The sequence below is a fragment of the Hippocampus comes genome, unplaced genomic scaffold (genome assembly GCF_001891065.2).
Source record: "Hippocampus comes isolate QL1 unplaced genomic scaffold, H_comes_QL1_v1.1 scaffold51, whole genome shotgun sequence".
In the NCBI taxonomy this organism is placed as follows: domain Eukaryota; kingdom Metazoa; phylum Chordata; class Actinopteri; order Syngnathiformes; family Syngnathidae; genus Hippocampus; species Hippocampus comes.
Genome location: NW_017805497.1, coordinates 2,336,353 through 2,361,362, shown reverse-complemented (window position 1 = coordinate 2,361,362; position 25,010 = coordinate 2,336,353). Strand labels below are relative to the sequence as shown.

General features: G+C 40.3%; 1 protein-coding gene across 2 annotated transcripts in view; it reads right to left on the bottom strand.

The window, feature by feature from the left end:
• Positions 1-25,010, bottom strand: part of helz (helicase with zinc finger) — a 41,075-nt gene that overhangs the window by 4,084 nt on the left and 11,981 nt on the right. For both annotated transcript variants that reach the window (XM_019876525.1, XM_019876526.1), the window contains 22 exons: positions 24,708-24,849; positions 23,849-24,004; positions 23,501-23,771; positions 20,980-21,106; positions 20,668-20,880; positions 19,958-20,097; positions 19,106-19,285; positions 16,777-16,878; positions 15,446-15,624; positions 13,284-13,402; positions 12,119-12,264; positions 11,578-11,725; positions 8,896-9,079; positions 7,200-7,428; positions 6,289-6,565; positions 5,273-5,318; positions 4,226-4,413; positions 3,876-4,080; positions 3,719-3,789; positions 2,099-2,594; positions 1,767-2,022; positions 965-1,622 (listed from right to left, as the gene is read on the bottom strand). In XM_019876525.1, coding sequence (XP_019732084.1) covers positions 965-1,622; positions 1,767-2,022; positions 2,099-2,594; positions 3,719-3,789; positions 3,876-4,080; positions 4,226-4,413; positions 5,273-5,318; positions 6,289-6,565; positions 7,200-7,428; positions 8,896-9,079; positions 11,578-11,725; positions 12,119-12,264; positions 13,284-13,402; positions 15,446-15,624; positions 16,777-16,878; positions 19,106-19,285; positions 19,958-20,097; positions 20,668-20,880; positions 20,980-21,106; positions 23,501-23,771; positions 23,849-24,004; positions 24,708-24,849 — 4,533 coding nt within the window. The remainder of the gene's footprint in view (positions 1-964; positions 1,623-1,766; positions 2,023-2,098; positions 2,595-3,718; positions 3,790-3,875; positions 4,081-4,225; positions 4,414-5,272; positions 5,319-6,288; positions 6,566-7,199; positions 7,429-8,895; positions 9,080-11,577; positions 11,726-12,118; positions 12,265-13,283; positions 13,403-15,445; positions 15,625-16,776; positions 16,879-19,105; positions 19,286-19,957; positions 20,098-20,667; positions 20,881-20,979; positions 21,107-23,500; positions 23,772-23,848; positions 24,005-24,707; positions 24,850-25,010) is intronic.

Sequence of the window (25,010 nt, the reverse complement as noted above, 5' to 3'; positions counted from 1 at the left end):
AGGGTATTTGGGAAAAAAATAAAAGTGCTATGGCCAATTTTTTTTATTTGTATACAAATTTCAGACGGCAGAAAACAATTCCACACTTAATTCTGAATTCCAAGAATAAGGGCAAGTGAAGTGACACTTATTTTACAGTATGTTTGATCTCTCCCATATACGGACATTTCAAAAATTAGGGTTTTTTTTTTTTTTGTTTGGACATTTTTCCGTTCATACAATGTGGTACAACCATCTGGCCATAACTGGTTTTTGAAAATGTATTACTCTAAAAGTACCGTAATTTCTGGACTATAGACCGCACCTGATTATAAGCCGCACCACTACATTTTTAAAGGAAAAAAATATTTTGTACACACATAAACCGCACCTGTGTATAAGCCGCAGGTGCCCATATTGTAACATGAGATATTTACAAAGAAAGACGGTACACAGGCGGCCGTTAGAAAAGTCTTTATATAAGCCGCTTCATGAAATAAGCCGCAGAGTTGAAAGCGTGTGACAAAAGTCGCGGCTTATAGTCCGAAAATTATGGTATTTGGATTTAGTTTGACAAAGTATGATGTCTTAATGTACAAAATGACAAGGTAGTTGCGGTTACACTTGGATCATCATGTACAACCAAACTTCGCGCAATGATGGCCTTGGTGCGACAGTCCACAATAGACCATTTTTCATGGTGAAATCTACTCAAAGACAGGAAATCGCATTATCCGTCACTTTGGTCAGGACAGAAAGAAGCAGTAAGCAGGCCTGCAACTCACATTCTTTTGGGGGTGGGGAAAAAAAGAGAAAACTTAACAGCTCAGGTTGTTACCACATTTGAATGGGTGTAATCTGACCTTTTTTGGGGTCATATCAGTACACAAAGGTCAAGCTCTTTGCATCCAATACACCATAGAGATTTTCAATTCTGATTGATGAAGACAGCATAGAGCAATCCAAATACATGTTTGATATCTACCTCATCTACACTGTGCAGGGCAGTGGTTGCAGATGTTCTGGGTGACAATGAGTGGTAGGACTCCTGGTCTTGACTTTGACTTTGCTGAGATTGCTGCTGCTGCTGTTGTTGATGATGGTGATGGTGATGATGATGATGTTGTTGCTGCTGCTGCTGATGGTGAAGCTGCATCAAATGGACTTGCTCCTGCCTGCTGGGTGGGGCCATGACGGGCACTCCGTATGGAAGACCATGGGCCTGGTTACCCAACAAGTGGCTCTGCTGGGGCGGGCTGACAGATGCACCTCCACCGTGGGACCACTGTGCCTCCTGTAAAAGGTATTTGACCTGCGATGCGGGGGGACTGGTCGGGTGGGCTGGTGCCTGCTGTGCGTAGCAACTGCTATTGTAAAGGGGATTTCCAACAGGATGCTGCTGCAGAGCTGCCGTGTTGAGAACATTGTTGTTCAGCTGATCACGTCCGCTTTCGTGGGGGAAAGGCCCAGATGGAAATTGACCGGCATGATTTGAAGTGGCAGCTAAAGAAGATGAAGGGTCAGCTGAGGGACGGGACTGGCGATATTGGAGAAGGCGAGATTGAGGAGGTGGTTGAATTTCACTTGCTTCCCTGGTTTCAGGTGGCTCCTGTTGGGGGATCTCTCTCAGAAGGCCTGTGTACCTGACGAGTGAAAATGCGATGATACACCAAATCTTGACGCGATCAACACCAAGAACATTTGACAAATTAATGTAGAAATTAAACGACAAAATCATTACATTATTTTAAAAGACAGTACTTTATGTTTGATAGGAGCGGTCTAACCTGTTGAAAGGTGGACCAGTGGAAGCGGCCGAACCAGCTTCATCCTCCATGTTGGCACCAAGGCCCCAGTTAGCCGCACGGTGCAACTGATGTGAGAAACGAGCCATGCCTGGCTGAGCAAGGTGGGGGATTTGCTGGGGCAAAGGGAAGGTGACACCCCCTGGGAGGAAAGGGCCTGCTGCTTCATTCCACTGGCTGAGCCTGGCAGCCTGCTGCTGCTGGTTCAGGACCTCCAGAGCCAAGGGGCGCCGAAGATCTAAAAAGCCATGACATTGCTCTTAAATGACTGCCTTTGTGACTTCGCACATTCGCATACATTCAAGACAACTCACCAAGACCATCTGCGTGCACCGCATCTTGTCCTTCCTCCCCAAAGCTGCTGACTCTATTGTTGTGCTGTGATAAATTAGGGTGGTGACCTCCCAGGTGGGGCACAGGAGTCCTAATGGAGCTCCCCATCTCTTCTACACTTCCAGATTCTGGCACATCTAAAGTGGGAGACTGGGCAGCCCTATGTGGGGCAATGCTGCCACTAAAGAAGGATGCACTGGGACCTCCACTAGGGAAAGCAGGGCTGACCTGACTCTGTTGGACCATTGCTGGGTGTTGAGGCTGGTTTACCCGATAAGGCAGCCTTGAGACTGGACATTGTTGAGGGAGGGCTCTTCCACCGACGGGATGCGTGGGGAAGGCGGGATTAGGTGGTGCCAGATGATAATTGAGTGCTCTCTGAGCAGCCGAGGGGTCTTTCCGGTGAAGCAGTGCATTTGGAAAACCGGCTAACCCATCGGTCTGTGATTCCAGACTTCGCCCGGTGTCAAAATCACCCTGGAAAAAAAATTATGCATTGAAAAACATGGAGGAAGACAAGTTAATTAGCATTTGAATTACATATGTTTGTGTGTCAAAACATTGAATATGATGGTGCTGTCATACAGTCAGTCACTATCCAAAGAAGATACGATAAGAAAACCTTTATTAGTTTCACAATGGAGAAATTCCCAATTCACAGCAGCAAAGTTATGTATTGTTAAATTTTTATTTTTCTCTCTTTTGAACTTGGGGTGAGGGGGGGGGGGGAAACCCTCACAAAATTACAGACACAATTACAATGCGGTTGGGGCGTTGTGTTAAACAGATCATAAAAAAAATGTTTAACTTAATACATTGTAATTGAAAGCTATTGTACAAGGTAGGTATTCAAAATAAAGCTCTCTAGGCAAAGAAAACTAATCACATAAACTCATAGGTTTGATACTAATTCTGGTTAAAAATATCCATGCGAGATATTCATAGTAAAGTGAAAAAAATAAAATGTTTATTGAATTAAAATTTGGAGACAAGTTCAGTCAATTTAATTCAAAAATAAGTGATTAGCTTTTTCAACCAAACCAAGGGTGTCCAAACACTTTCTTCCAAGTGCCACTTGGACATCTCATTTTTTTAACCACAATTAACCAATCCATCAGTGTAGGTAAAGATATGCAAAGCTATAATCTTTCGATTTTTTTTTTTTACTGACTATACCGAATAGTTAATATAAAAACATCTAGATAACAATAAAAGTAAAAAGTCAATGGTATTTCAGGATTCTGCGGTGTGTGTGTGTGTGTGTGTGTGTGTGTGTGTGTGCGTGTGTGCGTGTATGTGTGCGTGTGTGTGTGTGTGTGTGTGTGTGTGTGTGTTTGGTTGAAAACAAGGTGAGAGATGGTGGGGCTGAGGGGTGAAACAAAACAAAACAAAAAAAAAAAACTGACTTTGCCACCTTGTGCAGACAAATTACAGAGGTCATGTCAAATCTTAGTCTATGGCTGTAGTCCCCGAATTCAAATCATTAAAACTTGTTTAACCCTGTCGCCTAATAGAATCAGAATTGAGAATCGTTTGGTACTATAATCGAAATGACCTAAGATATGACACGATTTGTTTGGAATATGTTATGTACAGTGTACCTGTTTATCCTTAATTTCTGTGTTTTTTCTCTCGGGTGTCTGCTCCGACTTCGGACATCCTTCAAGTTTTCCTAAAAAGTAGTCAACAACGATGGTGTTATTAGCATAATATCTTATCTCTGTGAAATTTTGTTGTAAAAGGAAAATCAAAGCATGCCATTTCTGATGGCATCTGACTGTAGATCTGTGTCGGGGCTTGGTTGGCCCACTCCTAGGGGAGATGGATGTACCACTCCACTGCAGGGAATAGGGGACCCTCGATTCTGAGCCTGCAAAAGGTTGAAGTTGTAGGCCATGGCTGCCTGGTGGCTCATGATGCGCGGGTCAACAGCAAAGCGATTCTGATAACTTGGCCATGGCAACTTAAGAAGAAAAAACACAAACAATAACATCATTCCTTTCTGATCTAAACATGATGATCCAAGACAAGCTTTTCAGCTCTTTATCCAAAATTGGCTTGCACATATATGTCAATATGGACTCATGTTATCGAGGCAGAACACTCACCGGAAGTGGCATGGGCATGACCATGTTTCCGCCATATACTGCTGGAACGTAAAGGATGCTAGCGCCTGTGTGAGGGTCTATCCTTTGAACAGGACTTGGTGACTTGCCCAAGCCAGCTGGGGCGGCACCCACAGGCGGTGTAAATGCCTGGATTGGGTTTCCCATTAGAACGGCTGGGTTGGGCTGGACTGCAATGAGAGAGGAATGGAAAATACTGTTTACCCTGGGATTAAATCATTTTAAAAGATTTAACTGCATGTGTGTTACTGAGCCCACTTCACAATGTTTCCCTTTAAAGGGGTGGTTGTTCAGTAAAAGCAATTCATTCGATTTGTTTGTGTACTCAGTGGTTGTTGAAGTTTTCGATTACACTGCATTTGTTTATTTTTGGCACCCCGTTGATGAAATAGGCTTTTAAATAACCGCCCAAAAATGATTAAGTCTGTCACATCCTTCAATTTGTGCATGGCACAAGGAATTCATGGAGACATGGACAGTGTTGGTTAAAAGGAGGACTAGAAGACTGAGTAGAGAAAAAACTGCCACTATATAAAAAAAAAACAACTTCAGTGTCTTGTCCTCATTTTGTCATGTTTTCGCAATGGTCTATACATTTATCTGTACTGTTTCCTGAAAAAAAAAAAGTAAAAAAAAACGACACGCACATACATATATGCCTTGCTATAAATTACATTTTCAAAAATTTCACGCAAAATGTGAGAACCCTGTAGTTGACATTTACAGGTCACCGGGATCCTGCGGCACCACGGTTGGTAACTGGTTAGGTGGGTTGTCTCAGAATCTTTTCCTGTTATGAGGTGATTGACACCGATTACTTTTTAATGCGACCTGAAGATATATGACAATGATGGTGAGATGTCATAATTTTACCTCAAGCAATCACAACAAGCCATGATGACAATGATGTCATTGACTTGGCAACCACTACCATGTACCGGTACTTTTTTTTTTTTTTTAAAGGGGTGGGGGGTGGTCACACTTCCGCCAAATACTTAGGAAAATGCGCAGAACACTCAAAACACTCACCATATCCTTCAGGGGGAAGGTGCTCTGTGTGGTTGGCATGTTTGCCCTGCAAGAAAGAATCATTCGAAAATCACATACAAGTCAAATAAGTGGCCATGTGTTGCCGCTCCAAAGGAAAACCATGGACTTTTAGAGTGGTCCTGCTATAACACGTCACACTTGCTATTGCATGACCATTTCATTATCAATGGGGAGGCGTCAATCAAAGTGTGTAATAGCAGAGCAACTAAATTAATCCGAATATTATTCAGTCATGCAGTACTCATTTCAAATCTAATTTGGACTCGGTTATATAACTACGTGACTATGGACCGACCACATGTCTAAATATTGTGTGCGAATAAACCTGCCTTGCAGCAATGAAACTCCATACCAAACAGATTAGAAAGCAACAATATGTCACCCATGAATACTAAAATAATGGGACGACCTTTTAAACAAGCAACATGATGCATATGCTGAAATAACATTTACTGGAGACCTCACAGGATCAGATGTTTCATAGCTTAAGCTAAAGCCAGCTGATGCCGCAGCTCATTAGGCCCAGTAGGTGATGGCAGCAGGTTGGCAGCAGTGGTGATTTTGTTAACCTTTACCTCGAGGCAGACAGCGGGGACGTATGTAGGCACATTAAAAAAAAAAAAAAAAAAAAACACCCCAGTTTCTAAAATTAATGACCAGAAAAGTCATTTCTTGTCGGGGTTTGGGTACATGTTACATGAAACAAGAAAGCAGTTTCGGCACAATTTATTTCCACCATCCATCCATACGGGTTTGCTTAAAAGAGGGCATCAACCCTAAAAACATTGCCACAGTGCGCTGCAAAACAAATGCATAATCTTTGAGGTATTTTTTGTACGTCCCGATCTTGTCTGTGTACACATTGAATTAAAGGCGATAGCAAGATAATTGGATATGAAAGTCAGTTGGATGATTATGCTAGTCATGCAAGTGTTATTGTATGTTGGTTTTATTGGCTTTACTCCAAACTACATGAAAAAAAAAAAACACTTTACCTTAGGTGGCGATTGCTGCTGTTGCTGCTGTGCCTGCTTTGTGGATGTTGCCTGCACATGCTGAGGATGAGGATGATGGTGGGTATGTAGCGCCTGTGAAGGCGGGTGCCCTTGCAGGGGCCTGAGGGCACGCGGGATAAACTCTGGAGCCAAAGGGTTGAGAACATAGGTCTTCTTTAGCTCCAGGGCCTCAAGTTGGGATTTTATTTGCTCAAAAGTGATGCCATGGAGGCTTGAGTTTTCGTGGCAAATGGAAACAAAATGCTCCCAGAATTTTCTAAAAATGAACAGAGAGGAGAGACAGCATTTAAGTAAACATCTTCTTCAGAAACTCCTATTTAGAGTATCACGACTGCCTGTGTCTGCATTCCTTGGGATTCGGTTTAGTGCAGTAATTTCTTTGGTTCTTTAGTTTTGTTTTTTGTGTGTCCCTTGTCAAATGCTCTGATAGACACCATACCATATTTTGGCATTCTGCAGTTGAGGCACTTAGCAGTATGGTGCCCTAAGGGTGAATCAATATACACTGCAATCTGTTAGTTGGTCAAACCAACAGTATTTTATCTTCTTGTAACGAACAGCCACATGTAAACACAGAAAATACAATGCAGGATTTCCTCACTAGGGTCATTTAATTGTTTGATGGTGGGTTACGCCATGTTAGGTTTTATGTCACACCATTTAAGTAGCTGACAGTTGTTGCTATGGCACCTCTACACTCGGCAGTGGAAATGCAAGACAGATCAGAGTTTCGACTCTCAAAATATACGGATACTGTATGGATTGGTCGGAACTATACAAGCTAAAAATCAGCTCAAAATCGGTTGGAATTTTTAAAATGACATTATAAGAAAATAGATTCACTCCACTTTCACAAATCCTCCAGTGGTATGAAAGACAGACTATCGTACCTGCACCGTCCAACAGAGCACAGTGCTATTGGGTCTCCCACAACCGCAACCAACGACTGAGCTCTGGTGATGGCTGTGTTGAGCAGCTTGTAGTTTGACAAAAATCCATAGTCCAGATCCTCAGTGGAGTCCTCCACAAGCTGCTCTTTCCTTTTGATGGCCGTTTGTTTTCGCTTGCAGGTATGCCTCGTCCGCACTGTGCTTAGGAACAGCACCCGGAACTGTTTACCTAGAAATACATCTTGGTTGAGTGCCTGAGAGTGCTCATTCAAAACTGACATTCCACCCATGGCACCCATGGCTCTGCCAGTGTTAAAACAAAACACACACACAAAAAAACTCCTAACTTCTTGAGAAATAATTACAATTGATTGTCACTAAAAATGAATACCATTTACATTTAAATAGAATATTCAAATGTCATTCATTTTTTTTCAAAACGATATACAAACATCATTCAACCCTACTGAAATCTGTAATTACAAAAATTATATATCCCAACAATTACCAATAACTATGACAACTGCATCGCAGCCTTCAGTAGAAAAAGACGCTACAGCAAAGCGGAGTCAGGACCAAGAGGCAAAGTCAGAGGAACTGGGAAATACACGTGAGTCACAATGTGTCCAACATCGTATTGACTATTAAAATTATTATTTTACAGTATTTCTAAAAACGATCATAATTATTTGAATAAAAAGCTTATATTTTATTTTTTTCATTCTGCAGTATAGTATTGTATAATAATTGTATAAAAAAATTAACCTGACTGCTTCATGGTTTTCGCCTATCATGGGTTCTTTTTACAAGGTAACCCCCGCAATAAATGAGTTTTCACTGTAAATGGCTCTGGAGGTTGCTAATAGATCACAAAAACAAAAAACTGTGCTTGTTCAAATTCAAATTCTGGCATGAATCAGAGTGCCGTTTCAGTGTACGCGTCTCTGTGTCTTTTATGTGCAATTAATGAGGGGGTTAATGACCTTTTTGAGAAGACTAAATTAGCGATTGAACATAATTTTGGGGTGATGTTGCATTGATGTGAATATGCAACGGGATACGACAGCTGCACGTGAACGAACCTCGTAATGAGGACGGCTGGCACCCATCAAACCTGAACAAAGCGGAGTAAACAAGATGGCATTTTAAAAAGACTTATTTCCTGAGAAGTTGTCATTTTGGGGGCAAAGGAATTCCGCCCGAAAACGACCATGAATAAAATATGAGTAAAAATGCACTTTAGAGCAAAATGTATGACTAGGCATCTCACTAAAAAGTGCTCAACGTCCTTGTAGTTAGTCTGTTTTTGACATGTTGAAAGTGTTCATGAAGACTACCATTACATTCTGAAAATATTACTGCTAAAAAAAAAAAAAAAATCCATGCAGAAATATGTCATAATTTCTGAAAAAACAGGATATGTTACTGGTTATTTAATTGACAAAAATTCACAGAGAACGTGAACTCTAGCTTGCTTCCAGTAGAGCAGGGTGCCAGAGGCTTTGAACTTTTTACAGTCCTTTTACCACTTTCTTCGATAATTTCCAGGATGCCTTCAAAAAATTGAAACTCACTTCAATGCTAAATTTGATTAAGGGCTGAGCACTTAACAGTAGCTGTCATCAGTACACCAGTTCGGTACATATAAAAGTCTTACAAACACAACGATAGTGACCTGGTAAAGGTTTTTTCTCACCTTGGACATTGAGCACTCTTTCCACGCTGACCTCATGCATTCTCTTCTTTCGGAGTTCGGCCCGAATGCGAAAGACCTGGTCGGAATATGGCGACACCACTCCAATGCTGCCCTCATCCAGCTTTCCCCAAGCAACTGGCCACTTCTTGCGTAACTCCTCAACACGCTCCACAATCTCAAAAACCTGTAAAACAAAACATTTAACAAAAATATAAAATAAATACTTTGCAAAATCCCTTTTTTAAATAGGTCCAGACCATTTTAATTTTGTCAAAACTCCACACAGTTAAATTAAGAATTAGCCCCCAACAAAGAATCTGCCCAAACTTTTGTCACAACAATAATGAAATGAAGGCTGAGGCGGTTGGAGGGGAATGTTCAACATCAAAAGAGTATTTAAATGATCATAAACTCATGAAATATTTAAGTGGCATGATGAAAAGTGCATCTTTTGCAAAGGCTCTGAAAAGTCAAAGTGTTTTGACCATAACAACACCGACAAAATTATTGGTAACCCTCTGTTGGAAAAAAAAAAAAAACACGCAGAAATAACCAGAATTTGACAATTATAATAATAAAAATCTGACATTGCTCTAATAAATTGTGGCTCAACGAAATTAGTTTAAAAACAAAATTCATGAAACAGGCCTGGACAAAAATGTAGACAAAGCAAAGGGGAGAGTTCTGTCAAGAGATTAAATAGACAATTCTGGACAAGCATGCTGAAGGTTAAGACTTGAAGACTACTGTATCTCCAAGCGGCTTTATGATCCTGTGACAACAGTTGGAAATATTCGGCATCTACGGAAAACTGGTGCAAAATCTGCGGTACTCATTGGGAGCCTCTTTTTTATCGTTTGAAGTTATTTTGGTTGAGTGAACGTCATGGGTAATGTCAGTTCATTAGCTTGTTGTATGTATAATCAAATATTAAAAGTGGATTAAGACAGAGGTAGGAATTATAACAAGTAGGGTATTTTTTCCTCTATTTTGTTGGATGATGGGATAAAGTGTGTGAATTATTTCTCTTTGTTATTTAGAATTTCTCATGTTATTCTGAGCTGCAGTGATGGAATCGGAGTGTAAAATCATCCACACTGTCAGCTCTGAGGATGAAATAAACTTTACACCATAACTGCACTTGGAGTCCCCTCCATTCTACGTTGTTCAAACATTCTTGCTCTTATTTTGCTTTAAGTGTCACGTTTTTTTTCATACAAGTGTTCCTCATTCATTGCTCATATTTTGGGCAAGTGTATGTATGCTCATTGCACAGAAATAAAGCCACAACAACTACCCCAAAAAATGTTTTGGTTCTTGGCTTATTTTGGAGTATTGAACATTGATTGCACTGTTACCACTTTATATGTGTGTAATGCATAATCCTTAGTACATCAGAAAGTTTTTGGTATTGGGTGGAAACCTCGTATGTCTATTTTTAACTGAAACTGACGAAAACCTTTTTTTGAGGTTTCGTTGACCACATGTATCCTGAATTGGAGTGACTAAAATGTGACTAAATAAGCATTTTTGCCAAAATAGACAAAGACCAAATCTAAAATGGCTGCCCAAAAACATGGAGACCTGCGGCTATCAATACGAGGCGGCCAATGTGTGGACAAATATGTTTTTATGGCAAAATGTAGCTGTCGTGAATTTTAATCAGGTGCATTTTGTAGTCCAAAAATTACAGTCATACCTCGGTTTTCGACCATAATCCGTTACAGAAGGCTGTTCGAAAACCGATTTGTCGAAAACCAAAACCACGCTCTTTTCAAAAAAAATCTTTATTGAACACATCTGCTCACAATGAAACGCTACACGAGGAAGCGTCACTTCCTCGTCTACCCGAGGAAGCGTGTCAGAGATTTTCACTCGGACAGTTAAAGGCTCGATGCAGGATCAGATTGACTTTCACTGCCGGCAGGAGGTGCAGTTCTCCATGAAGCCACTCAGTGTGCGCTTCCGACTGTCACCTGACTTCTGCAACCTCTGCCGGCCTTTTTATTGACTGTATATGCAAATTACAAGGAATATATCAGAAAAACACTCCCATCTTCATTAACATGCCGCACCCCTGGACGGCCCCTTTGGGTCGCCCCTCAGACAAAGCATTCTCTTGGTACCAGCACCATCATCCATAAACCAACAGAAATGTAGACATTTCAACAAGCGTGTTTCCATGAACTGACATGTCTGTGACCTGGCTCGTGACCCTTTCTCATGATGGAGCATACAAGTACTCCCTTCCGTCCAAAGTTAAATCTTCCTTTCCACGTTTCAGATAACAGGCGCCAGTGTGTCTACTAGTGAAGGGTAAATCTTTCTGAGATATAGTGAGGTACCATCTGCTCGGGTCCTTTGAGCTCTCTATGCTTCCATTGTGTGCAAGATGCTCTGAACACAAGCATTTCGAGGTCAATCAAGCATGTAACAAGATGAAACTTTAAAACATGACAACATTGTATTTTTCTATTCTAACAAAGTGTCACTTCCTCGTGTAAGGAAGGCGAGAGGAGTCAAGTGGCGCATTCAAGTGCGCTCAGTTTGGTCGAGAACAGATTTTCGGTCGTAATCTGAGGCATAAAAAACGCGAATTTTTTGGTCGAAAATCGATTTGGTCGAGAACAGAGACGTTCGAAAACCGAGGTTTGACTGTATAGCGAATATATTCTTCAATACCTCAGCATTGTTGTAGTAGGCAGTGCTGTTCTTCTCCTGGACATCTTCTCCTCGTGCAGTGAAGAAGGTTAGAGGATAGAAGTCTTTGTGACAGGGCTGCTTTCCACTCGCCATCAACTTGCCATCATAAAACAACTCTGACGTGTAGCTGTAGTATGAACACAATAGGAAGGAATAAGACAAAAAGAATATACTTAAGTCAGTTGAAATACATTTTTTATTCGTTTCCCTGGTTTTCAGCCAACCACAAGTTCATAATTTGAAATTTGCACACATATGGGTATACCAAAAACAAAAGACCTTGCCTTAGAACTGAATATGTCAACTTGCAACTTTGTGTTCTTTTTTATTTGATGTTTCACAGGTCAAACTGTAGCTTTTTGACAGCATCTGAAATACGACAACTCAGTGAGCATTGCCCTAATCGCGAAACAAAGCACTCTGAACACCCAAGTCAGTCTGTTTTTCTCCAACTCCTCCATTTAGCCTTTCATCTCTCCACCACCGTCACAACGCCAGTGTGTCAAGGGCTCACACCTACTTTATGATAGCTTCATGGGAGCGGTAGTTCTCGCATAGAAGGATGCGGCATGGGAATTCTGAAGGGTAGTGCTCATACAGTCGGTCCAACAAGGACACATGTAGGTTTCGCTCGCGGGCAAACTCGCTGTACACAAATGGACTGAGCTGTAAAGTGAAAAAGAAAGACAATTAGAGAGGACTAGTCACTTTAATTATCCATACAAAGTTACCTTGGAGAGACATATAGTTTTACGATGAGGCTTGAAAAGCCTGATTGTCTTATGCCATTGCATATTGGCACATGAAGTAATTTGAACACCATTCTTTGAAGATGGCAACCTTGGCAAATGACTTTTCTATTCTATCCATTTTTTTTTGTTTTTTTTTAATAGAACTTGAGAGATGGCCTATTCAATCATGACGACGATATGGACAGATAATTCAACTGTTGAACAACTATGCGCATGAAGGCTAATATTAAAATTGGAACACATCTCCAGTTGCGCTCATGAGTTTCTGAAATCATTGGCAGTTTTGGGAAAACCATGAATGCCGATGAAACCCGGACCCATGTAATATTTTCTTTTGGGACCTTTTTGGTGTAATTACTATGCTATTCTGAAATGTCACTTAATCAAATTTCAATCTTAATAAAGAAAAAATACATTTCTTGCATGATCACTCATGTCTTCCTTAAAGAATAACATCATACACATTCCGCCAGGGTGTGTAAACCTATGAGCACAACTGTATAGTATGTAGAAATACAAGTTACACTGAAAAATTACATCAGATTAGTGACAATTGTAAACTAATGAATAACTGTGGAATTTTGCTAAACTTTCATGCATGCCGGTGGTAATGCAGTGCATAGAAAGCAGGAGATGATAAAATAAGGTTATTTATACATAAACATGTGGACTCGTGTAGCTCAATTGCCACTTTAGTTCATAGTAGCTGTGGCTGAGCTGCTGGGATAGCTCAATAGGGGCTGTTATCTTCCGATTTCAAACAAATATCAAGTCTAATACCTGCAGCAAGCTGTGTCGCTCTCCCTCAAAGGGATTTTAATTTAATCAAGGACACCAGACAGTGCGAGAACATCTCAGCATGTAAACAAAACTCAGATGGAATACAAATACAAAACCAATATCCTGCTGCAGACACTTTATTTTGGGACTGACCTGCATATGGTCTCCAGCCAAGACAATGCGGGTGGTACTGCTCGCTAAGGCAAAAGGCATGATCGTCTCACACTCCATGGCCTGGGCAGCTTCATCCAACAAGATATGAGTGAACAGGCCTGAATGGAATGGACAAACAGCATATTTGATAGTGACTATTAAAATAGATACGAAATACAATAGAGTACAAATCTATTCTGAAAAATGTAATGTTCTTCTATCTTATCGCGGAATACTGTTTTGAAATTCCGCGATAGGTTGTATCCGCATTAACCATACCACAAAGTAGCGAGGGAACACTGTGCATTCAAAATTTGGACATGCATAAAGACTGCCTCGAGTCCAATATGACCAGCGTGGTATACATTTTCTTAAGCTTTCACATTTGGCAGCAGTTAAAAGCAACAGGAAAAAAATCAAAAACAAAAAAAGAACTGAAGTGGCAGCTTCATAAAACTGCGGAATTTCTTTAAACTGAGGTTTTCACCAAATTTAAATGATTACGGTATAAGTCTAACGGGGTTTAAAATTTAGGTCTGATTTTATAAAGTATATATGTTTACATCACTATCAAACACTTGCAACAAAGATGATTTTCATTTCATCCACTATTTTTTATTTATTTTAATAACAGTTGTTTCCTTGAAGAGCCTGTCTCAAAATCAGATGTTAGATCTGTAGCTGATTTTTTTTGTTGTTGTCACTGGGAGGATAATGGAGACTGGATTGGACATCAGGAACCAGGATGAGAAGGAAAGGCCACAATGATCGCACTTTGGGAAAGATAACTACAATATTAAATAATACACGACTAGTCCTTCACTTTACACATGCAAGCCTTTGCACGCTTTCAAGTCTCTTTCATTTTAGTGCAGTATATGTGACAGATGAAATCCAACCATTTTAAAACTAACACACTTAAATTTTGTTAGTCCATGTTTTAAGAGCCTTAATTCTACGGATAAATGATCAAAATTTAAGTTTTTATTTCATTATCTGGACAATCAGCAATGGATACTTTATCCAAATGCTAAACTCCCACTTAGAGGACATAAATTAACATGTTTAGTAACATGAAACAGCCTAAACATCTTTCCGGGGTATCCAAGCATAGCTGTGACAATTTGTGAAAGCAACTTGCTAGATGTCTTACCAATCGTTGCCTCTGTTCCTGACCCTTTACATCGCTATCAAACACTAGGCGAGCCCAAGAGATGGAATGTGGGGAGTAGGCTAATGATGTAAAATACATTAAAAGTGGCAGATGGCATTCCCATGCAACAAAGCTCCCTCCATTAACATTAAGCGGCAGTCATTTGCCTGCCCTGACAAAGTGGTTCGTTTACCTTGTCTTTTACGTCACATAAATGAGTTTCCTCCCACATTCCCAAAACATGCATGGCAGGCTGATTGAACACTGTAAATTATTCCGAGGTGTGAGTGTGAGCGCAGATGGTTATTCGTCTCTGTGTAGCATAAAGACATAGATTGCAACTGTTTCGGACACTATTGGAAAGAGAAACAGGACATTAAAAACAACAACCCAAAAAAAAAAAGTCATTTTTTGTAAATAATCGTTTACACAGAGACAGGTGGGAAGTGAATGTAAAGCAGCATATGAGGTTCTGTTGCAGATTATTTTAATGTTTAATTGATGACTATTGTTGGAATAGGAGTTCTCATTTTCTTACATTAGCATTTTCCTGATATCAAAATTAACAAGTTTAGGGTTTCATCATGAATATTCGGGGCCGAACCCTGTTGCAAATAAATACATGTGAGTATTTTTTTTTAAATGTTTCTAATTTCCTGTAGACTTCACAAGATAGCAGCAAAGTGATTCTACTTCAAAATACTTCCTTTGCACCAAGATAGCACTTAAGCAAGAGTGTTATGAGACAGGTATTCAGCATGACCATGGCAAAAATAAATGTTACCCCCCCCCACCCAAAATAAATGAAGAAAAAAAACCCCTGCAGATTCACAACTTCATAATTAACAGCTGCCAATTTTGGAGTATGGAGTAACAATCACAACATAAAACGTGGTGGTCCCCCCAATGTACGTTTTAGGCAAGCTTTATTCCACCAAAGTATGTGTTTGTGACGGCCCTTTGTTGTAATTGGATTTTACTGATATACATGAGATGAAATGTGTCTCACCGGGCTCCAAGTCAAGTTGACAGAGGTACTGGGAAGTGCTGAGGGTGACCACAACCACACGATGCCTGAGGATGTCATCCCTTCTGGGCATTTTAAAAGTGACCTGTGTGTTGGCGATGAGACAGTACTGCTGGACCACTGGGTGGACGGTCTTCACCCAGCGGTTCCGAAAGTATACCCTGGAAAGAGAGAAAATAAGAATAAATGTATCAAAGCAAGATTTGGTTACTTGAGGCTCTCCGTTTATATATTTTAATATCAATTAAGTCTTAAGGTTAAGAGGTCTTGTGAGCAGAATTCCCAGCCACCTTTCTTGCCCTTCATTTCAACCCCACCTCATCAACCTTTTTTACTCAGAGATCCCCCAGTTAGAGATTATCATAATGTCCTGCCTTTGGTTGCAACAGTAATTGGAGATGGCAAGAGTCTGCAGCCTGCATTTGTGCCACCGGGAAAAAAAAGGTGAATCTGCCTTTTTCCATTCTTTTGTAATTAAAAATGGAAAAAAAAATAGTTTGCACAAAATGTTACATATTCTCCCAGTGGAGTCACAAACTCTACTTATCTCATATAAAAAGACAAAAAATTGGGCATTGATGTCATCTCCTGATGGTGCACCAGTAAAGTTTCCAAGTTTGACATTTACAGTGGAGTAGCAACAGCTATTCCCCCATCCATCGCCCGTTGCAAAGGTGTAATTGACAAGTCTACTCGTCAATGGTGGTGAATGAGTTAAATGTATTTTAAATCTGATGGCATTGGCATAAATGAATCTAGCGTTACAAAAATTTAGGGACAAATATAACCCTCTTATTTTAAGATGCAAGTATTCAAAGTACATGGATAAGAAACAAATAGCATGTGCACAGCCAAACGAATATTGAATTGGACTTCAGCCATCATGCCTTTAGTGGGGGAAAGCAGCCTTCTTTCCTCCGCTTGTTCGTTGAATTTCGGACGAGGCGAATGTTGGTAATCCAAATAAAGGCTGGAGTTGATGAACAGTTCCTTCGAAGCTTTTAATAACGGAATATTTCGGCCACCCGCGAACTACAGACAATGGCTGCGCGTCACGTGTGAGAAGCAGGAAGAGATTCACATCATTTTTATACCATCAGAAGGGCGGTACCGAAACACAAAGTGTGATATCATAACTTTCGTTTCTCCTAAACCGATTATCAGCTTGGCGCATTTCAACGTTTGCGCGTCTTCAGCAGGGAGTATTCCAATTCTAGGTGATGATTGTTACAAGGACGCCAAGCTACACTGCGGGCATGGGAAAGTTACACAGCATGATCAAATATGAGCAGAATACAGACTTCAATACGTACCTGAGAGGTCTGGCATGTGGATTGCCTGCTTCAACATAAGGATGAAGGTAGTCCTTAATGTAAAGGTCAGCTGCACTGTTGGAGTGGGTACAGATCAGAACCCTGTAGAGATAAAAGACAAGCCAGCCAGAGAGAAATCATACACTGGACTTGCTGCAAATATTGCGATCCAATTATTTCCTGGGAGAACCATCGACTGATTGATGACAACCCCCCCCCCCAAAAAAAAAAAAAAAAAACCCCCCCCTCCCCAAACCGCAATACAATTCTTTCGGGGGGGGGGGGGGGGGTAGTGATTTTAACAAGTTCAGAGATGTTACTGTTTACAGATATGCATGAAAGAGTAAGCCGCCAAGCCTTTTAGAATTATGTCACAAAGCAAAACAGCAGCATAAACCAGCTCAAAAATTAACCAAAGTGTAAATCCTTACCATTTTGTTAAAAGAAAACCTTGATTAGTCTCGCAATGGAGAAATTCCGAATTAACTAATAAGCTACCCAAGCAATATTAAGGTTGCTCTCATACTAGTATTCCAGTACACTAACGAGTAGTCACTCTGCAATGCAACATCTATTTTATTTCTCATCGAAATGCAACATTATCTATATGTAATTCAATTATCACTCCAAAAACACAAGTATTCAATTCCCATACAGCTTTTAAAATGTCAACCTACATGAAAGCTGAACAAAAATGTATGGGTCCTGTGCATCAACTACAATCATTAAGTACTAGCAACAACATGATGATCTAAGAGTAACGTGAGTGTATGTCACTAAACGAAAATGGTCACCTCTGTCTTGGTTTTAAAACATCTATAATTCATACTCAACATTGAATATTGTGTCCATTCAGAGTAAAACAAAAAATAAATATTAAATTTGCTGCCAGTTTGTCCCGAAGATCTTTTTCTTTTCGCTTTCATGTTACACAGAGTCAACCTTCTGGCACTTAAGAAACAAAACGTTGAACAAATGGAGTCAACCTTCTGGCACTTAAGAAACAAAACGTTGAACAAAGTACAGTAATCCCTCGTTTATCGCGGGGGTTACGTTCCAAAAAGAACCAGTGATAAGTGAAATCCGTGAAGTAGGATTTATAAAAAAAAAAAGCCAAAAAATGTGAAAGGGACGGCATTTCAAATGTGCTGTGTGTTTCACATACAGGCCAGCGATCCCCTGCGTGCAGCAGACTGTTAATGATTTGACGTGTTAATGATTTGAAGATTAAGAATGATAGAGACCGGCTGCTTTTTTTCTTATAAGCCTCCTCTCTCTCTTTCTCTTAGCCACAGCCACACAGCCACACACACACACACACACACACACACACACACGCAGCGAACATGCATACACTAGCACGCATGTAAACAACACTTAGACATTGATTAAAGATCAAAGAGTAACCCCTTAACCCAGACAGAAAGAAGATGCACAGCCAATCAACATGGCTTTCCATCTTCTCAGCACCCCACCCCCCCCACCCCACAACCCACGTGGGATAGATCCATTCGTGGGAACCAATCAAGTTACAGCCATGCACAAAACCTCTGAGTCATTAGGCAATTTTTTCCAAAAACAGTACTTGGAGAAAAAAAAAAACGTGATGCACTTAAGCCTAGCTAAACGAACCGTGATAGAGCAAGGATCACTGTAGTTCACTTATGTTTCAGAGAGAACAGAGAAACGTTATGCAATGGGCTCATGTTACGTGGCATCCACCCATCCATTATTACCCTCACGAGGGTCATGGCTTGCTGGAGCCTATCCTACCTGTCTTCAGGCAAAACATATTTGAATATAAATTCCACATTAAAAAATGGGATATATATTGTGATAGTAATAAATAAGAGGCTGAGACCATTGATTTGTGATTATCTTTAATTATCCAGGAAACAATGATACCGATATGTATGTCTATGGTTCATCATCTCTTCAAAGGGATGCCTATATTTAAGATAAACAGCGGCGCGAGGAACAAGAAGGGTTCGAATAAAGAAATGAGATTTGGCTGTGGATGCCAATTCCCACTATATCTAGCAGCAATCGTAGCTATCCTAAGGTTTGTCACATTCCATCATTAATGTAGGGCTGTCACGATCGAATCATTTTAGAATCGATTATCCTAATCATTCTTCCTTCAAATAATGTAGTTGTGCCGTTTCTCGTAACTGTTGCCACCGACATCAACAACACAACGTAATCCCAATATCAAGGTCAATTGCTCATGGGGAGGAGGGGGACTTTACAGTAAATAAATTGATGGCGAATGCTTCTTGGGAAAATTCGTGGTTTGGGACTGCAAAAATGCTTACAAAATAAAACATACCTGCTAGTTTCCTGCCGTAGGATGTGCTTGACAGCCTGTGCCAGGGTGAAAGTCTTGCCAGTGCCATAGGGTCCAATTATGAGGACTGGAGGCAGGGCGATAGAGAGGGGGGTGGTGATGGCTAGAATGGCCTCTTTCTGCTTGGCATTCAGACGAGGGTCCAGCTGTTCATCCCACTGCCTGAAAGTGAAAGACAGATGGGCCCAGTAATTATTAGATAAGGGATTTATAGAAATAGAACCCACTAAAGAGAGGCATTTTTGACTTCTTTTTGGGCCGAACAATATTAAATATTGCCTATTAACTGGAGACGGCTTTGGCATAAGAAACAACCTTGACTGGATGATCTAATTACTTTTGGTGGGACATAAGAGAATTTCCGATTTTCCGAACACATGACCCTAAAATTTGCAAGGTGTGTGTGTGTGTGTGTGTGTGTGTGTGTGTGTGTGTGTGGAGTTCTTTGTGCACATATCACTGTAAAAAAAAAGATGGACAAAATGATAAGAATCTGTGCACAGATAAGAGTGGGGGACAACTAAATAACTGAAAATGAGGCATATTTATCAATTTACGTTATATAAGTTCCCTGCGCTTATTTTTAATAAGTCAAATGAAGTTAGGGCATTTTTGTGTGGAATGTATTGTCACCCACTTCTGCTCTTTGGATTCACCTGTCATAAGGATGATTGATCATCTCATAAACTGGCGTTACAGGCCCTCTGTGATGAGAGCAAGATGTGTTGCCATTACAAGTTGTGTATAACAACTACTGTTCCAACAGAAAGACGAGGTTTCTTGGAGGAAGTGAGGAATGGAGCAACATTAAAGTGTGTGTTCGGTGTGAATTACCTGTTGGGGCTCCAGGGGATGGTTGGGACAAGGCTAACATCAGGAAAAAGAATGCTATTGTCTTTACTATCTTTGATGCGATCCAGGGCGTAATGCATCTCACACAGTGGTAGCCTGTTCAGCTGGAATTGGAGTTCCACCTGATACAGAAGCAACATCAAGGTTTGACTAAACAGACAATATGATCAACAGCTTTAACCCGCATAACACCAAAACACTCTGTTAAATGTGGGCTCTAAGCAGAAAAAAAGAGGTAAAAGGTAACCAAAAAGAAAAAGGACACAACGAACATTAGTGATGTCTGCGGTAGGGCTGCACAATTAATCCAATTTTAATCATGACTACAATTGTGGCTGCCACGATTACATTAACCTGATTGTTGGCGACACTTCAATTAAAAATGCAGGCTCTGCTTCATATCCAAGCACTTTCTCAACCACCGTTCAGCTAACCAACAGGGGACAAATGCATGGTTAACGCGTCATAAAGCTGCCTAAAGTAGTGAGTGCAGCCTCCAGTGAGATCCTAAACTTCATGTCAGATAGTGAGAAGTTTTAAAGTACGTTACAATTTATACTTTCAACTGTCTGTCACAACACCGGTGGAAAAAGTTTGGAAGTGACTCATCTTGACCTCATGTTATGCAACACAAAACAATGGCATTTGAAGAGGAGTGGGTAGACTTTTTAGATACACTGTGAAGCACAAACCTGGATTTTTCTGTCAGGCAGTAGTCCGAGTTCATCACAGCAGTCTTTGCAGATCCTGAGGAAGATGTATTCCTTGGTCTTCTCTTCAATAACAGCTTCGTAGACGCGCTCTTTGACCCCCGGAGGAGGCTGGCTATTGAAGCCCTCCGAGCCCAAAGGGAGGAAGAGAACTGACTTCACTTTGGTCATCACTAGTCGTCCTGCCAGTGTGTCCTAGAGGTGATAGAAACACTGATGCATTGAACTGGCTAAGAGAGAAAGCAACTGAATGCCAGTAGTAATCCTACAATGTGAAATCCATTCCCTCAATACCTCAGACAGTGTTTTCGTGAGTTTAAAACGTGCAAAGAGTTGTCCATTCTGGGCATACTTGGCTCCAACTGAAATGCCAGTCAGCATGAAGCTGGATACCAGCTGCAGGTTTACTTTGATGTTAAACCTTGGGAGACAAAAAAAAAAAAAAAAAAAAAATACAAATTAGAATACCAACTGACATTTAAAAAACAGTGGACCCTCAGAACTGGAACAATCCAAGAGGTTGGTCATCCTTAAATCTGATGAAATTGCAAATGCAAGTTCGCAGCTAAAACAATACAATTAGAATAAATTATTCCCAGGAGTTGAAACTTTGAAAATTATATAGTCTCATCAAGTTTAGTGTTTGGATTTCTTGATTTTTTTTCAACTTCTGAAACAAAGTTTGTGTAATTAACGACCATTATAAATGCAATGATATTTTTATTCTAGATTTCCATCCTCCTGACTACCAATTGTTCAAATTTGTCCTCTAAGGGGGATATTTGTAAACCAGAATATTTCCCACCCACTGTATGCAAATGCATTAACCCCTTTTATGTCCTCCAGAGAAAATGGCGGGCTTTTTCAATTATACCAAATATGATGGTGTCGAATGAAGTTCGCATTTGCACTCACTGAATGTCTAAACGGAAAAATATGTTTGCAAAAACCCTATCCTTTAGTGCCAAAACGTATAAATGCGTTTAAACCGAAGGAAAGAAAAAAAAAAAAAAAAAAAAAAAAAAATCCAAATTAGAATACCAACTGACATTTAAAAAACAGTGGACCCTCAGAACTGGAACAATCCAAGAGGTTGGTCATCCTTAAATCTGATGAAATTGCAAATGCAAGTTCGCAGCTAAAACAATACAATTAGAATAAATTATTCCCAGGAGTTGAAACTTTGAAAATTATATAGTCTCATCAAGTTTAGTGTTTGGATTTCTTGATTTTTTTTCAACTTCTGAAACAAAGTTTGTGTAATTAACGACCATTATAAATGCAATGATATTTTTATTTTAGATTTCCATCCTCCTGACTACCAATTGTTCAAATTTGTCCTCTAAGGGGGATATTTGTAAACCAGAATATTTCCCACCCACTGTATGCAAATGCATTAACCCCTTTTATGTCCTCCAGAGAAAATGGCGGGCTTTTTCAATTATACCAAATATGATGGTGTCGAATGAAGTCTGTATTCTGCTCATATTTAGTTTGTACTCTGCACATATTTGGTAATGCTGTATAACGTTCCCATGCCCACAGGGTAGCTTTGCATCTTTGTAACAACCATCACCTGGAATTGGAATACTCCCTGCTGAAGATGCACAAACATTGGAATGCGCTAGTTGATACAAGCTGAGAGTCGGTTTAGGAGAAAGTGCAGAGTACAAACTAAATATGAGCAGAATACAGACTTCAGGAGCTTTGGTACCTTTGATTACACCAAAGAGGAAAATGTGCAAGCACATTTTATGGGAAGCTGAACACTACTTTTTATTGAGCAATTTCTTTACTTGAAATGCTGTTGGCATATCTTCTACAAGTCGCTTGAAAGAATTCATACATTTTAATGACTGTTCTTAAATGTATTTGAGCCTCGTATTTAAGTGTTTAAAAAAATGTCCTCTGTCATGAACATTTGTAGTTAATTAAAAAAAGTAATCTGCTGCTGAAATTAATCACTACTGAAAAGCATCAGAGATGTACTTGCACTTTGGAAATGCACCAGGTGTCTTCAGACTTGAAGCGATTGGATAACAGAGAAAATAAAGCAGGTCTGCTCATTCTAGGCTTTAAAAAAAAAATAAAAATAACACTGTCCTCTGAGACATAGGTGTCAACCTTCGGTCATGGAGGGCTACCGTCCTGCATGTTTTCCATCTCTGCCTGTTGCAACACACCTGATTCAAATGATCAGCAAGCTCTGCAGAAGCCCGGTATCCTGTTAATTTGAATTAGGTGTGTTGCAATATGGAGTGATGGAAAACATGCAGGACAGCGGTCATTCAGGACTGGATTTTGACATCTACCCTCTGAGATTTGACCTCAGGCATGTCAATAGACCTTATTGGAAGTCGAATTGTGTGTAAGACAAGTATCACGTTCACAATGAAGATCAAGTCTGACACCTTGTGGTAGCTTGAAAACATACAGTTTTGGTATCCAGTCAGACATCAAAATGGAAAATTCACAGTAATTTTAGTACATATGTCAGAAATTGCAAAGGGAAGTGTAGTTTTACAATTATCCCAACTGCCAGCATATATTTCACGATACTTATACTCTTCATCTTGTTGAGCCTGTATTTACTGTGACTCAAGACATATGGTGAAATATCTACAAGAAAGATCATAGTGCATGAAAACTACTTTTGTTTTCAATGTCTTTCAAATACAGCCTCAATGAAAGGCAGACAAAAAAAATCCTTGCCTTCTTTACTGTTGTAGATTGTGCCATTATTTATTTAGACCCACTTCCCCAATTCTAGGAAAGCCCTTGCCCCCCTGCAACCAGGAAAAAACAAATGACTCACTTGCTCACTTCTTTAAATTGCGCAATCTCCTCTATGTAGAGAAGGTCATGGAGCCGGGCCTGGTAGTTTTCTCTGGTCAGAGTCTTGTCCAGAACTGACTGAGTAAAGAGCTGGTCCGCCGACAGTGGGATTTGATAGCGGGATAAAAGACTGCGCTCCAGATCACACATGGTTTCATTAGGTGTGAATCCAACTATAGTCTTACAGGAAGAGTCCCAACGTTTTGCAGTCATCAAGAGCTGCTGTCTGGCTGCCATCAAATGTTCTATATCTAGAAAACAGCAGTAAGTTAAATTCAATTGATTGTAGTTTCTTTTTACCATGATGTGTATAGAGAACTTGGCATACCTTCAATAGAGGCAGCATCCACCATGATTCGCTGCATCAGCACTGGTTCGGAGCCAAAGTCAAAAACGATGGTCTGTCTGAAGGTGCCAAAGATCTCTGTGGTGAATTCCACAGTGACCTTGTAGACACAGTGGTCTATGCCATTGTCTGCTGCCACTGTCCGTAGAGCACAAAATGACAAGGAATGCAAAGAACTGAATTTACTGATGAACCGTTTCACATAATGTGACAGGTTGCCTTGTATGGCATTTATATATAACATATGAAGATTAAAATCAAAAGCAAGTACACTTGCATCATGTAAGAGATCAGTCAAAGACTATAACTGGGGATAGGCGAGTACTAATCCCAGGTATGGTTATCAGGCAAATACTGGCCATAGGCTGCGGTCTGACTAAATACGAGCTGACCTGGTGGCGCATTATCATAAATAGTCAATGCAGTTGTGTGCTGGGCGGCGTGGATGAAGCATGTGAAGCCAAAATTTTGCTTCTTCGCCCATTTCACCGGGGCTTGCAAATGCAAACTTTTGGTGGCATCGCGTCGCATTGAATCCATAAGGTTCAATACGACACCGCTGCGTCGGTTTATGTAGCCTGCTATTTTGTGGTTGAGTTGCTGTCATTCCCAAACACTTCCACGTTCTTATAATATATAGTCCGTTCGCCTGTGGAACATTTAGAATTGAGGGAATTTCACAACTGAGCTTATTGCACAAGGTGGCATCTGATCACAACTCAAGAGAGCAACCCATTCTTTCACAAATGTTTGTCGGTCTGGACTTTATACGTCTGTGGCCTTGAAGTGATTGGAACACCTATACTCTTGACTATTGGGCATCATACACCAAACAACATACCTGCTGTTTCTTTTCGTGGAGTCCACTCTTGAGAGCCAGTGGACACAGTTTGTATCTGCTCCCCAGCAGAGACTCCTGTGATGGAAAAGTGTGGTCTGTGGGCATCGTAGAGCAGGGCAATGCGATATAGTTTTCTAGGAGGCTGTTCAAAGACACACAGACAGATGACAGAAAAATGTTGGTTTAGAACAGAAAATACTTTGCTTTAAAAAAAAAAAAATTGTTGCTTTTATTTTGTTTGTTTTGCTAAAGTGTCATGTTTGTTCTTACTTTTAAGTGTTCCTCATCCATGACTCATATTTT